At 46.4% G+C, this 15,568-nt stretch overlaps 1 protein-coding gene across 3 annotated transcripts in view; it reads right to left on the bottom strand.

Moving 5' to 3' along the window:
- Window positions 1-307: 307 nt before the first annotated feature.
- HMBS (hydroxymethylbilane synthase) overlaps window positions 308-15,568 on the bottom strand; it is a 39,814-nt gene continuing 24,553 nt past the window's right edge. For all 3 annotated transcript variants that reach the window (XM_075909394.1, XM_075909395.1, XM_075909396.1), the window contains 12 exons: window positions 13,757-13,829; window positions 12,941-12,990; window positions 12,791-12,846; window positions 11,679-11,756; window positions 10,104-10,181; window positions 7,829-7,904; window positions 5,489-5,602; window positions 4,920-4,958; window positions 4,238-4,357; window positions 3,929-3,982; window positions 883-969; window positions 308-672 (listed from right to left, as the gene is read on the bottom strand). In XM_075909394.1, coding sequence (XP_075765509.1) covers window positions 499-672; window positions 883-969; window positions 3,929-3,982; window positions 4,238-4,357; window positions 4,920-4,958; window positions 5,489-5,602; window positions 7,829-7,904; window positions 10,104-10,181; window positions 11,679-11,756; window positions 12,791-12,846; window positions 12,941-12,990; window positions 13,757-13,829 — 999 coding nt within the window. In that variant the 3' untranslated portion in view covers window positions 308-498. The remainder of the gene's footprint in view (window positions 673-882; window positions 970-3,928; window positions 3,983-4,237; window positions 4,358-4,919; window positions 4,959-5,488; window positions 5,603-7,828; window positions 7,905-10,103; window positions 10,182-11,678; window positions 11,757-12,790; window positions 12,847-12,940; window positions 12,991-13,756; window positions 13,830-15,568) is intronic.

Genomic DNA, 15,568 nt, shown 5'->3' on the forward strand with positions numbered 1-15,568 from the left:
GCACACAGAGATCCTTCTGGCACTGCTCAGTCGAGACCACCTTGTCTGGCCTCCCCTTCTTACACAGCTCCATGGTCAGGGTTGGCAATGGAGCTAAAGTGAGGCACAAACCTCTGGTAGTACTCCCCATCCCAACGAAAGCCTGGACCTGCTTCTTGGTCTGAGGAACCAGCCAATCTCTGATGGCCTCCACCTTGGCTGTATTCAAAAGAGCTTGTTTAGCGGGGTAAACAAGTTGCTGAAACACCAACCAAAGAGAGCTTGTAGGAGAAATTGCAAATAGGATTATCCTCTGAACAAAAACAAGTAATCAAATGACAAAGTTTAATATTTTAAATTTTGTTTTCAGATCCACAAGAAAAATGGGATTTTAGTAAATTAAGAGATCACCCTTTCAGAAAGGATGACTACAGCAGTTGAATCCATTTTTGCTGTCAAACTTCTGACCTGCAGGAATCATACCAACTGCAAGTGGTGATGGAGGTGCAAATGATATGTTTATCGGGCATCATTGAGTTGCCTTGCAACACTGAGGATATGCTTAGCACCCTTACTTAGCAGTAAGCTAGCTAGTTCAACACCCAGCGTTTCTGCAGCCTCTTGAGCATGAGGAGGAATATTCTTCGCTGTTATGCCAACATACTGTGCATCATCACTGGATCCCTCTTCATTCTAAAAATAAAAAAGATCATGTGAAACAGCAAGGAAAAGTGGGTGTTGGAGTAGGTTGCCATATACATTCTTATCAGAGAACAATGTAAAGATGACAAAAGACTAAGGACTGGACTAAAAGAAATAAAGGAAAATGGTAAAAAGGCACGGGGATTTTTTCATTTGACTTAAAAGGTTAAAACAAACTGAAAGTAAGAGGCATTTATTTACCTGCTGTGAGTAGTTAATACTAGTCTGCATCGTGTCCTTCAGGCTATCTGATCCATCCAAGCTGTAGACCGCTCCTGTCAAATACAACTGGGCAAAACACACAAAGGTATGTGGCATCTCTGACCAACTCAAGCATCTTCGTAAAAATTCACATTTCTTATCCGTTATTCTGCCACTGATGCTCATGTGCTGTTGGACAAACTGCTGCATTTCTGGCTCAGTTTAAGCCTATTTCTGTTTTGAGGCATACCGAGATTCTATGATTAAAGGGGCTAGTCATGTCACATCCTTAATCATCCATATACTTTGAGAAAGATGCAAAGCACAAGCATTTATGTAACTGTCACCATTCCAAAAAAGGCTGCTGTACTGTCATAGCAAGTTTGCAAGAATGTTGCCTCCACAATCCTTCTGGAGGACTGGGCCACAAGAAATCTGATGAGGTTCAACAAGGACAAGTGCAGAGTCCTGCACTTGGGACGGAAGAATCCCAAGCATTGTTACAGGCTGGGGACCAACCAGCTAAGTAGTAGTTCTGCAGAAAGGGACCTGGGGGTTACAGTGGATGAGAAGCTGGATATGAGTCAACAGTGTCCCTTGTAGCCAAGAAGGCTAATGGCATATTAGGTTGCATTAAGAGGAGCATTGCCAGCAGATCCAGAGATGTCATTATTCCCCTTTTTTGGTGAGGCCACATCCGGGCTATGTCTAGACTGGCATGATTTTCCGCAAATGCTTTTAATGGAAAAGTTTTTCGTTAAAAGCATTTGCGGAAAAGAGCGTCTAGATTGGCACGGACGCTTTTCCGCAAAAGCACTTTTGTGCAAAAGTATCCGTGGCCAATCTAGACGCGCTTTTGCAAAAAAGCCCCGATCGCCATTTTCGCGATCGGGGCTTTTTTGCGCAAACCACATCTGAGGTGTCTACACTGGCCCTTTTGCGCAAAAGCTTTTGTGCAAAAGGACTTTTGCCCGAACGGGAGCAGCATAGTATTTCCGCAAGAAGCACTGATTTCTAACATGAGATCATCAGTGTTCTTGCGGAAATTCAAGTGGCCAGTGTAGACAGCTGACAAGTTTTTGCGCAAAAGCACCTGCTTTTGCGGAAAAACTTGCCAGTCTAGAGACAGCCCTGGAGTATTGTGTCCAGTTCTGGGCCCCCCCACTACAGAAAGGATGTGGACGCATTGGAGAGGGTCCAGCGGAGGGCAACCAAAATGATTAGGGGGCTGGAGCATATGACTTATGAGGGGAGGCTGAGGGAGTTGGGTCTGTTTAGTCTGCAAAAGCGAAGAGTGAGGGGGGGATTTGAGAGCAGCCTTCAACTTTCTGAAGGGAGGTTCCAAAGAGGATGGAGAGAGGCTGTTCTCAGTAGTGACAGATGGCAGAACAAGGAGCAATGGTCTCAAGTTGTGGTGGGAGAGTTCCAGGTTGGATATTAGGAAAAACTCTTTCCCTAGGCGGGTGAGGAAGCACTGGAATGGGTTCCCTAGGGAAGTGGTGGAGTCTCCATCCCTAGAGGTGTTTAAGTCTCGGCTTGACAAAGCTCTGGCCGGGTTGATTTAGTTGGGATTGGTCCTGCCTAGAGCAGGGGGCTGGACTTGATCTTCTGAGGTCTCTTCCAGCTCTATGGTTCTATGATTCTATAATTCTTTTCCAAGGAGTAGGAGACAGACACCATTTATTTAAAATGATGGTTTCCTTCATGACAGCACACACTTTTAGTCTGGCTTCCTTTTTGTATCAAAGAAATAGGCTTTCTAGGCCCCAGAAAACTGATGTAACTAGAGAGAATGAGAATCACCATACATAATTATTGAGAGGGTGAACTATTATATCCTCCCAACACAAAGACTTTTTTAGCTCTACACCTTTGTTGGCCATGGTGGTTTGGACAGGGTGTCACGTTGCTGAATTGGAGGGAAGCAGCCAGATCGCTGCTGCACCCCTGGGTGGGGGTGTTGGCCCCAGAAATTGGTATGGGGGGATTGAATGGGGATTGAATTGTTTGCTGATCTTATGTACGCTATTTATGTGAATGTATAATGTCTATGTGTGTAGGTAGGAATCTGTAATCTGTGGGGAAGCTGAATATTTCTGTGAATGTGGTTAAGCATGGCTATGGACAGGCTGGGTAGCAAAGCCCTGTGGGACAATGGCCCTTGATGGCCCAAAGACACACCTAAAGAGGAGGGCGGAGACCCAAGAGCTGCCAGCAGAGAGAGGCTGAGGACCAGGTGACCAGCTGAGACCAGAAGAGGCCAGGAAGGAGTATAAAGAGGCCATGTGGTCGAGGCCATTTTGGTTCTCAGCTCAGCACTTCATCCCGGAGGCAGCACTGCAGGGATTGAAGAGCCCGGAAGACCTGGGAACCCATCCTGATCGTAGGATGTGCAATAAGGACTTTTAACCAGCAGCTGCAACATCTCTGCTAGAGCCTGCATCGAGGACTGGGAGATTCGGTGCATGTAACGTACTGTACTTTAGTAACCTTACTCTCAGGCTTTTCTTTCTTGTAATAATAAACCTTTAGATATAGATTCTAAAGGATTGGCCCAGCGTGATTTGTGGTAAGGTCCAGAGGGTAAATTGACCAGGGATCTGTGGCTGGTTTCTTGGAACCGGACAGAACTTGTTCGGGGTAGGTGGGATTGGGTGCTAGGACCCCCCACCTGTGTATAGGCCCGGGGCCATCTGGGGCACGGATATTGCTGGGGTGTCGGAGGGGTTTTGCTCGGGAGGCTTCAGGCAGGCTGCTGAAGCGCTCTGTGAGACTGGTTTGTGGCCTGTTTGGAGAGGTCGCCAGTCAGGGGGACTGTAAAGAGCCCCGGATTTGAGCAATTCGCCCTGAGCGGACGCCCTAAGCTGTGCCCAGACACGGCCCGGTCCGTCACACAGGGTTTTAAACAATGTTGTTCTGGTGGATTCAGTATGGAGATAAGGCTATCCTCAGCTGCAAAGTCTGCTTTTAGGTAGCAGGGAAAAAGTGTGTGCTGGGAAAATGCTCAGTGATGCTTACACATAAAATACATTTAAGTTTTGCTCACCTGGGAGTCTTTCAGCATGGTATTGACTGCTACAGGAACACTACATCCACCCTCCTGAAACAAAAACACAGCAAACAGGCTAAAGTTCATGTCAAGGTTTCTATGTAATCCACCATGTCAGGACCCTTTGAAAATCCTGCATGAGAGACACGTGTCATTCAGCCATGTACAAATTATGTGTGCATGGACAGACACATTAGTCTGTAGCTGGCAGTTATGATAATGAAAACTAGAAGGTTTCTGATCTCATGGCATTTATTTTCTCCCACAGGAAGGTAGCAGACAAAAGAGTGATGGTCCCAAACCTACCAGGTGTCTCATAAAGGCTCTCTCGGCAATGCAACATAGCACCGTTTCTCCATCGTTCAGGGCAGATACCATATCCAGTATCTCTTGGTCTCTAGCTCGGACCTCTACTGCTAAGGCACCCTGAAGGAAAAGAGAAATATTTTCCTCAGTCTGCACTGACAGTCCCAAACCCCTAAACCTCATGACTCAGAAGTATTTCCAAAGCCACTGTTGTGTTCTATCCTCTACACACACTGGCAAATCCCACTGAAATAACACAGTGGCAAGATGCAAGCAGAAAGAAAAAGTTGTACATTACTCAAGTGAGCTTCAGACTGACTGTTCTATATACAGATGCTGACACCTATTTGCCTTAGTATCTTCTTGAAAGGCCACTTCTTGAGAACAGAATGGTCACATACAACAGTAATGAGGTGCTTTCCTTCAAACAAGAACTGCAGTGCACTTCTCGAGAACAGCATCCAGAAGAGGTGCAGGGTATCAGAGCGTGAAAACTCAGTTGAAATGTTGGGTTGTTACTAGAGATGTAACATTTACCTAGGATCCTGTGGTCAGAGGGGCTACTCCAGCCTGTGGGTTAATCAGCAAGCATGTTGGTAAGGGTGATGTGATGGGTTTACCCAGTAACTTTACATTGTAGTTACACAGCAATTGGCTACTCAGCTGGCTTTTCATAACATACCTGTCCAACAGCATAAAGGCAATCTTCAGGGTTTAGGATCTAGAGAAAAAGCAAAGGATAATACACCAAGGTGCTAAATTCAAGATTTTGTAATTTTATTTAAAACTGACTAACAAGCAGCAATTCAGGATGGGATTGAAATGATTTCCATTAAGTAGTTACAGCAAGGAACTTCAAAGTAACAACTCCTGGGTTCTATTCCCAACTCTGCCATTGTATGTACTACCTGGAGAGGGTCATGCCTCAGTATTCCCATCTATAAAATGGGTATAATGTACTTATTTAATTTGCAGTTACAATATTTTATCAGAATTCAGAAGTTTCTAAAGTGTCAGTCTGTGGAGGATTTGGACACTAAAAATGTCTCTGAAGTTTCCAGATGAAGAGTACTGAATGGAAAGGAAATCCAGTAAGCCAAATACTTGCCCCACTGCAGCCTAATTTCAAGATAATGTTTATAAGGACTCAGATCAGCTGTCACACTCATCCATGGCAGGGCAGCTAAGGGGCCTGAAAGGGAATGTGTTAAGGGTCTGTACGTTGATAGAATTTCCCACATTTCTCCTTACCTGACCAATACGATTCTCCCAGCCCATCCTCCTCAGTCCAGCAGCAGCCAGAATTATGGCACTGAAATCCTCCTTTTCATCCAGTTTTTTCAACCGGGTGTTTAAATTTCCTCTCTACATAAAGGGTTAAGTAAGAATCACAGAAATAAGTTGGAACTCAATCATCACATTGGGACGCTGCTTGCAGATCTTAGCTTAGTCAGTAGAGGCTGCTACTGCTGCACTCACCCACAGGCTCTCACTCCTGCAGCTCTCTGAAGGGTAGCCACCTGTATCCTTAAAAACGAAGACTCCCACGGCACCTTAAAGACTTAGGGCACGTCTACACAGCAGAGTTGTTTCAGAATAACGGACATCATTTCAAAATAACATAGCACGCGTGTCTACGCAGCAAGCTATTATTTCCAATTCCTGTTGAGCTGGGGGACTTCTTACTCTGTCTCCTGTAACCTTCATTTCACAAGGAGTAAGGGAAGTCAGAGGAAGTGTGATTTACTTGGGCATAAGCAATGCCCTGATGAAGTAGATTTTTGCCTATGAAACTTGTGCCCTAACAAATATTAAGCTTTAAGGTGCTCCTCCAGCTAGTCAGCCTACTCTCTTTTCTGCTTGGGCCTTTCCCTCTTGGGCTATGTCTAGACTGCAAGCCTCTTTCGAAAGAGAGCGTCTAGACTGCACGTTGAACTTTCGAAAAAGCGGCTTGCTTTTTCGAAAGAAAGCATCCAGTGAGTCTGGATGCTCTCTTTCGAAGAAGCCCTATTTACATTGAAGAACGCCTTCTTTCGAAAGAGGAACTTTCGAAAGAAGGCGTTCTTCCTTGTGAAATGAGGTTTACCGCCATCAAAAGAAAAGCCGCGTTCTTTCGATTTAATTTCAAAAGAACTCGGCTTGAGTCTGGACGCAGGTGAGGTTTTTTCGAAAAAAGGCTACTTTTTTCGAAAAAACCCCTGAGTCTGGACACAGCCTTACTTTTGTCCCTCCAACAGCACTTTAGCCATCTACTGCCCACAAGGGATAGGGTATGCAGTGTCATACGCCACCATGTCAGGCTTCTGGATCACACACAGACCAACTCTAGAGCTTCCTTCTGAGAGATACACACCGGATGCGTATTCAAAAGATCCTTCAAAACGCTGTCAGGTATGGCTGGATTAGCTTGAACAAGAGGTTACACACAGGGCAACCTACTACTGGCTGAGCAGTATAACACAGTGTTCCAAAGACCCAGTGAAGCACTATGGAAGAGAGAAAAGGAGAAGATTCCCCCAGAGAATGAAAGGAAAGAGACAACTTCAAGGAGTGAAAACTCAAAGAGATGAGGCATAGACCAGTAGTCACCAACCAGTAGATTGGGATCTACAGATAGATCCTGGAGCCTCTTACAGGTGATCCGGACTGGCTTGGCCATGAAGCTATCAAGCGCTGGCATTTCAGTTGCTCCTCCACCCACTGTCACGCTGCTCCTGCCCTCTGCCGTGGAGTTGCCCCCCCCCCCCCCCCAGAGCAATCTGCTTGCTGTGCGGGGGAGGAGGAGGGAGGAAAAGAGGGGGCGCTATGTCAGTGTGTCCCTCCACCCCCCCACTTCTGTACCTCATCTCCACACAGGAATGGAGGGAGCACGGCAATGCCAATCACACTCACACTCACCTGTCATTCTTACAAACACAGTTTGTTCTGTACTCATCTTCTGACAACACACGTGGGGGGTTGTTGTTACTGCTGTTACTACTCGCAAAGTGGGTTAGTTTTTTGACTGTTCTGTGCATTTCATAATTTTTATCTCTCTCCGTTCTAAAATGCCTAATGTCGAAGCCAACGCCTCACTCAGTTTACGCGGCTAAACAGACAGTTTTATTAGCCAATAAAAGCAAAGTGAGCCAAACGTGGTCTCAGCAAAGCCGGGCCCAGTAAGGCTGGCTAATACAATCAAATTATGCACAATTATTATTCACAATTATTATTTTGGTTGCTGACCTGCTCAGTGCTACATGAGATATGTCCACAGTCCCAGCCACAAAGAAGCAGTGTCCAAATGATTACTTCACAAATCCCAACAAAGCCATTAGTGACAGAACTGGAATGAGTTGTGAGTCTTATGTCAGTTCCTCCCATGAAGTGTATCTGTCTTTCCGAAGTTAAACTAATATTGGGCCCTTTCTCAACAAAAAACACAAAGACTGGCTAAGGCCAGGGAAAGTAAATTCTTTCACAGTAGTTTAGGGAGGCAGCATGATCTGTAAGTCTGAGCATAGCACTGGAATTCAGGAAGCCTAAGTGCTACAGAAAAACGAAGTGTTATTTATTGAGCTACCACTCCCACACTCTGCCAGGAAAGGATACAATATCCCTGAATTCCAGCTGAGGGAACCGCCTTTTCAGCTGAGCTGCTCGACGAAGTGAACTGGTTCCAACCACGCTTCAGAGGAAACAAGAAAAACAGTGAAACAGAATTAGATTAATTTCCTCACCTTTATCTGGGGCCAGGTTAGGAACTTTCAGGGATATACTTTTTTTCAATTAGTCACAATGGATTTTGGGGGATGTAGCCATCATTCATATCAGCAGAAGGAAAAATTGAGAAATGTAACACGAGGCATGACTTAATCTAGATCCAACCAGACAACCTGGTCTGTGAAACACAGTCCCTGCGGTAGGTTGTTAGGCCTTTGAAAAGCAGCCACTAATCCTTGTTAAGGACCTTTGAATCTTCAGCGGGCCACCATATAATACAGCATTACCCAAGCCCGACTTTCTGCCAAAGTAACTGGAATAAAGAGGTTTGGAATAGGGATGTAAGCGACTAGTTGGCTATCTGATAAGAAAAAGCTTCTCAGATAGTCGACTTAATCCCTCAACTAGTTGCCCTGCCCCTGCTGCCTCTATCAGAGGCCGTAGGGGGAGCAGGAGCTGGTGATGGTGGGGAGCTGGCTTAAAAGCCCTTTTCCCCCAGCACCCTCTCCACGGGGAGCAGGGGAGGCAGAGGGATAGCGGGGACTGGGCACGAGCTGGGAATCAGCCCATGCCTGGTTTGCGCCCAGTCCCAGACACTGCGCCCCTGCTTTCTGAATGTATTAAGATCCTATCTACTCTTAATACATTTAAAAGGCTAAAGTGCAGCAAAAGGGACCCACCATGAGCCGGGACAGCTGATTCCTGGCTTGTGCTGGGTCACTCCTGCTGCGCTTTAGCCTTTTAAATGTATTAAGAGTCGATAGGCTCTTCATACATTTAAAAGGCAGAGCTGCAGGAGTTAACTCCTCTGCACCTCCCCCACTAATTGATTAGTCAATGGAAAATCCATTGACTAGTCGATTAGTTGATTAAACTTAATTTAACATCCCTAGTTTGGAATCATGGAACACGTCTGGGTGTGCAAAGTGAGGCCTCATAAACCAGGCCTGGGGACTGCATGGGGAGAATTCTAGATAGGTATCTGGAGAGCAAGGGGAGCCGCCAGTTAGACCAAAGAGAGGCCTACTTTGAAGGAATGTACGCTACTCCCTTTTCTTGTAAGCCCATAAATAAAATGACAAGCTACCTCTAGTTTAGCCTGTGAAGACAATTCTACATCTGTGTGAAGCAAGCCAGTTTGTGTCTTCCTTCTATTTTCTCTGCGTTAATTAAGATTACTCTCTTCTGGGTAATTTCAATAGAGACATCCCCAAAGAGAACAGTACCTTGTAAAGTAACCTCTGGAACCTGCTGCATCTCTCAGGGCTTGTACATACTAGTGCTTGGTGTAACTTCACTCAGGGGTGCGAAAAGCCACCCCAAACAGCTAAGTCAGTGGGAAATGCTTTTCTAACATAATTGGGGAGGAAGTTAGGGCAATATGAAAGCTCTCTTCCACTGGCATAGACTATCTGCATCAGCAGTACTACAGTGACAAAGCTACATTGGTAGACTTGTGCTGCTATAGTGATTCTAGTGTAGACTAGCCCTTAGTCTGAATTAAGAAGCAAGAGCAGATGTTTGCTCCCAGCAAGTTGTATTACCATCAGAGTAGAGTAGGCGAATGCATAAGGAGAAGCTGAAAGACTGAGGAAGAGAGGGAGTTGGCCGTGGTGTGGGTCACAAAAACATTGGGACACAACCACTCATGCTCTAAGTCACTTGACTTCAATGAAAATACAACAAAGGCGAATGTCCTTTGTCAGTCAGGACAGGGAGGAGGAGTTTAGTGTGCACAGTGCTTTGAAGATATTTGGTGGTAAGAATTAATTTTGGGGGTTGTGGAGACTTTAGAAAATGTCAGATCTCAATGGGTGTCTGCAGAGATGAGAAGTCAGGTCTTGCTCATTTATTCAAACAGCAGCAATTTTATCCCAGGTGATGGTGATAATTATGGTTCAGGGGATTCTTATTAAGTTTTTATTCTTTTATCATTAATTCCTACAAATGGTTCACTTTAACTTGAAAAAAGAGACTCAGATGACACTCTCAGAACACCTCAATCTGTGAAAAGGGCGAGGGACAGGTGAGAGACAAGATGTTAACTGCATTAACACAGGAAGTTCACAAATAGTGAAGAGCAGGAAGTTTTGATTTTGAGAAGTCTAAGCCTATCCCTTTTCACAACCCCATTTTTTCCCTAACAATTCTCCCTTCCATTCACCTCTTTTCAGGAAGGCTGTTGAGAGTTTTCCCATAGTTCTTGGGATGAAAAACGACAGCATCATGAGGATTTTCCCTTCTGCAAAGGAACACATTCCAGACATCATTCCATAGCATGTAACTAAATGGAAACGGGCTCACAGTCTGCAGTGGAAGTGCCTCTAACTTCCTTATCCATAGTCCAATACAGAGGGCACTCTTTTTCTTTCCCATTTCTATCTATATTATTTTAAAAAGTTTTTCCTGCAGGACGACAGAGTGACGTCATCATGTCACTCTGCGTCCCACAGCTTCTCCTCCCCCCTCAGCCTCCCCTCTGCTAACCCAGCAGGGGGATCGGCAACCCATGGCTCCTGAGCAGCAGCAGTGGCAATACTGAAGGTAATCTGCTGCTGGTGAGCTTTGGGGAGGGGGGAAGGGGAAGGGAGGAACATTGTGTGGAAGTGGGGGGGGGGGGGGGGGGGGGGGAGAGGGAGGTCAGCAGACATGGTCGCTGGGGGGAGGGGCTAAAAAAGTTCCAGTGCCAGAGAGGGGGTTGTGGTGGGGGGTGGGAGGAGTGCCAGAGAGGCCAACTGGGAGGGAGGGCACCTGACTGGGGGACACTCTGGCACCTGAACTGAACTGGGAGGCCCCCCGGCCCCCAAGCTGAGGCCAGGGCTAGAAGTATTTTGGTCTGTGGCGGGGGAGGGAAGGGGCAGGGGCCAGTGGGGAGGCCCCATTGTACAGGCCCAAATGGGGGGGAGGGCCAGAGTGGACTGTGTCCCTCATGGCAGCTGCCAGAGAGACATCCAGCCCTGGCTCAGGGGCCAGGGTACCTCCCACAGGGTGCCCACCAGCGCTGGATTGGCCCTCGAGCAGCTGCCAGAGTTTCAATTGAGCCACGTGGCTCCTCTGCTGTCTGGGGCAGGAGAAGTGGGGGAGGTGGGAGGGGAACGTGTGGGTGCCGTGGGGGCTCGGGTTGGCATTCTGCATGGTGAGTGTCGTTGGTTTCTATTTCTTTCCAATTGAGATAAAAATTAATGGAGATTGCCTATCTCCTAGAACTGGAAGAGACCTTGAAAGGTCATCGAGTACAGTCCTCTGTCTTCACAGCAGGACCAAGTACCATCCCTGACAAATTTTTGCCCCAAATAGCCTCTGCAAGGATTGAACTCACAACCCTAGGTTTAGCAGGCCAATGCTCAAACCACTGAGCTATCCCTCCTCCCAGGGATGGGGAACTGTACTGCCCAAGTTGCCACTGTGCCAGTTGCCTGCCTCAGAGCTAAATGACCATGAGCTACAAAACTGAACCCCTTGCTTTTTAAATAGGTCAGGTCAGGATTAAACACACTGACAGAGTAGTGCCTGTGGAAAGCTTGCCTTTGTGCTGCCTGTATTCTGCCTACTCTGGGGCTGATTAGAGAACTAATTCTCTAGAGTTTTCAGACCAGCTCTTTCCCCAGCTCTAGATTAGTTAGGAGGAAACTAGGGGGCAGTGCCTCCTGCTTGCAGCGCTTGCCAACAGTAAGGAAATAGTCCCTCTAAGAAATTTTAAAACCCCTCAGGAAGTCAGGCCTCTCCACTGCACACTTACTTGCAGATGGCTCCAATGGTGAAGCCAGGTGGGAGCAAAGTTGGCAGGTCCTTCAAGGAGTGAACTACCAGGTCAACTCTGCAAGTCAGAGAAAGAAAAGTCAGAGCACAATATGGGTGAAGGATCCCCATTGCATCTGCATGATGGCTGAAAACGAGCTGAGAAATAAAGGTTCCACCCCGAACTTTAGTTTAGAAAAGGGGACTGGAAGTCAGGAACTCTGGTTCTACTCCCCATTCTACTGATTCACTGTGCAATTTCAGACAGGTCACTTCATCTCTCTGTGCCTCAGTTTCTTCCTCTAACACTGAGATTCACCTCCCAGGGTGCTAAGTCATAAATATTGGAAGAGCTTGGTGCCAAAGACCCATACATGCATTGCCCAGATACCTATCAACCTTGCAGTATGTAAAGCTCAGTGGGATGAGAGAGCCTAGACAGATCTAAGTAGCTACTTTTCAGTAGGCAACAACCCAAAATTCAAGCTGCCTGCACCACTTCATGCTACTGATGTGGCCATCAAAAAAGGTCTTGAATCCTTAAAGCCTGAACTTAGCAGGACTCTTTCCATTGATTTCAGCAGGAGCTAGATCAGGCTCCTGGATGACAAGGACTCAGTCACAATCCACATATCAACCAAGGTTTCCCACAGAAATAAGGTACCCAGAAAGAACTTAGCCCTAATGCTCCTACTTCTCCTACACTGTCAATAGTGAATACAATTAACAGGCAGGAGGCTGCAGAGACTGTCCAATGATAGTTTTAATCTGAGGCATCTAACGAAATTCCAGAATTCAAATTGTATGTGGCCACTCAGTGATGTGCATGTAACAAATCATACCATTGTTCTAAAAATGCCACAGGTTGCAGGGTATCAGTTCGACCAACCCCAAGATTATTGATTAACAGGACACATTTTTCCTTCAATCACGTGAGAACAACGAAAACATTAAGGGGAGTGACTGTGGATAGCACATTTCACAAGCATGTAGTTACAGACAAGCCACTAGGGCGTGAATGTTCATCCTGATTTTAGATGCAAACAGAATATACAGCCCAGTGCAGACCATTCCATGGTCTGCTGTAAGCAAGAGAAAGGATCAGGCTCTTACTCATTTCTTTCCAGGGCATTTTCCAGTTCCTTGGTGAAGAGGCTCTTCTCTCCAATCTAAACAGGGAGGGAGGAACAACAAGCCTATTGCCAACCTAGTCACATACAGTCTGACTCAATCCAAAGGAGGAAAAAGGAAGAGGTCAGGTACCTTGGAAAGAGCAGTGTCCAAGATCTTGTCTCCAGTTGTTGACATGGCAACTGTTCAAAGAGAGAGCTTTTTAAGAGCAGCATATGAGAGAGATAAGGGATGTCCAGATTCTGTAGGTCGCTGTGCAATATGCAGGAAAGGGGTACGTGGCTGTTGAGTTCTAGCGCAGGTGTGAACACCGGCTCCATGTAACAATGTGAAGCAATAGGATTTTTTTTAGTCCTGTACTCTCCTGGGAGTGTGCTGCCTTATTCCTAAGAGCACGGAGTATGAAAAGGGGAGGCCATGCGCTGGTATGTCTGAGGTCAACAGTATTAAGCAGGATCCCCATCACAAGACACTTTGCTTTGAACACCGTATCTGACCTCACTCTTGCTACTAGCAAGGGGCTCACAGCTGCCATCAGTGCAGCACTGATCACCAAATTACTCACTATTTGGCTTATATAATTTTTTTTACCTTGGGCTTTCACAAATACCATTTTATGCCTGCTCAAAGTAGGAAGAAGCCTTGAACATGAACATAGGATACAACTGCTTAGAGCTAGACCAATGCATGATTACTCTATAGATTTGACAGCACCCAGGAATTCAACGCTCAGCAGTAAATAGCATCCATCCTCTCCTTGCTCTGCAGACAAGAGCATCTATTGCCCAGCCAGCTGATCCTAACTGGGCAGAACTGATTCAGATTCTCCATTTGAGCAAACTCCACAATCTCTCTTTCTTGGGCCATGGCCATCTTGCATAACTGGTTATACACCAAAGCATCCAACTCCAGCTGCTCCCTACCTTTGAGAAGTGTTTGAACACCTACCGATCTCAAAATGAAGGTTGAGGTATCGCTTGCGGAGCATTTCCACTACACTGTCTGTCTGAATCCGGGCCAGCTACAGTTAAAAACAGAAGGCAAAGTCTGAACACATGTGAGATGGCATGTATTCAGTACATCAGCTAAAGGAAGCTTTTCTGTTCTTAGACACAGTCACATCACCCTTCAAAGCACAAGCATTAATACAAATAGGTGTCTTAGCAAGGTGCTAAACACACACAGCCTACCCCCTTGTCACAACGATCACAACACCCAACTGAAGAAAGTGCCAGCATCTCTTCTTTACAGATAGAGAAACAAAGAGTTAGAATAACTTGCCTCATGGTTAAACAATGGATTGGGTAAGTGGTAGGGGGGGAGCTGTAAAGACATGGACAGACAAAACTTCTTCAGTTGTGCAAATTGTTATCATCAGCCTCTTGTAACTTGAACAATCCAATTCACTATTTTTTTCCTCTTTTTTGTTCTTTTCTTTTCTCCCTGCCTCTCTTCCCCCCGCCTTTCCTTATTTATTCTTGGATCTGGACTTTCAATACTCCAGTCATCCGAAGAAGTGGTTGTACCCACAAAAGCTCATTATACCATCTATATATTTTGTTAGTCTTTCAGATGCTGCTAGACTATTCATTGTTTTTTTTAAAACTTCTTCAGTTACAAGTATTGGTTCAAACAGGGGATTGGAAATCAGATTTCCTGGGTTCCATTTTCAGCCCTGCCACTGACTTCCTACATTCTGTGGCCAGTCATTTCAGCTCTTTGTGCCTCAGCAACATTAAGTTTCAAGTGGCAACAGTTCTTACCCACCTAACTGGAGGGCTGTGGCCTGCTATCTGTGAAATACCATCATTGGGTGAATGGAGCTAGGAAAACAGTGGGGTGATTTTGTAATTTTTGACATGAATCAGACTGAGCATTGTGGGCAGTGCTAGAGAATAGGTTCTGCAATGAGAGGCACCCATTGTTGTTATAACCAAGACAGACTAAATAGCCCAGTGATTACCACCTCAATGAGCAATGAGTTAAAGTGTCCCAGCGGACCGGGGACACCCGAGTGGGGCCGCCGCTTGGGCGGCTTTAGAGCAGGGCCGCCCGGGCGGCGGCTGTGCTCGGGTGTCCCTGGTCTGCTGGGGGGGTCCAGCGGCTTTGCTGGACACCCCCAGCAGACCGGGGGGACGGGAGCGGATCCGCCCAGGCGGCAGGGGTCCCGCCGCCTGGGCGGCTTTGCTTGGGTCTCCCTGGTCTGCTGGGGGGGGAGGGGGCGCAGCTAGTGCGCCCCCCCCCCCCAGCAGACCAGGCTTTTGTTGCGGGACGCCTCGGGTAGAGCAGCTGGGGTGCTGCCGGGTTGGTCCTGTGGGAACCTGCCGGGCAGCGCCCCAGCTGTTCTGTCCCAGGCTTCAGATTCAGCGGCTTTTGAGGCTGATCAGGCTGATTCCAGGAAGCTGGGGGCAAAGCAACTCTGCCTCCGGCTTCCTGTGGTCAGCCCCTGGTCGGTTTCAGTGGCAGCGGCTGAGTCTGGAGCCAGTTCTGACTTACATACAAATTCAACTTAAGAACAAACCTATAGTCCCTATCTTGTACGTAACCCGGGGACTGCCTGTATTACAATTTGTGCAGGACAAAATGGAGAATAGTACATGACATGTAATCATCTGTGACATAAGGAACTAAGTAAACACACTTAACTTCATTGGGAAAGGATACTAATTTGAAAATTAATGAATATTAATTTTCTATATCAATTCAGCTCTCTTACTCAACAAACTTTAAGTGTTTAATGTAATGGTTTAAATTGTGTTA

This window comes from Pelodiscus sinensis, chromosome 26, assembly GCF_049634645.1.
Source record: "Pelodiscus sinensis isolate JC-2024 chromosome 26, ASM4963464v1, whole genome shotgun sequence".
Classification (NCBI taxonomy): domain Eukaryota; kingdom Metazoa; phylum Chordata; order Testudines; family Trionychidae; genus Pelodiscus; species Pelodiscus sinensis.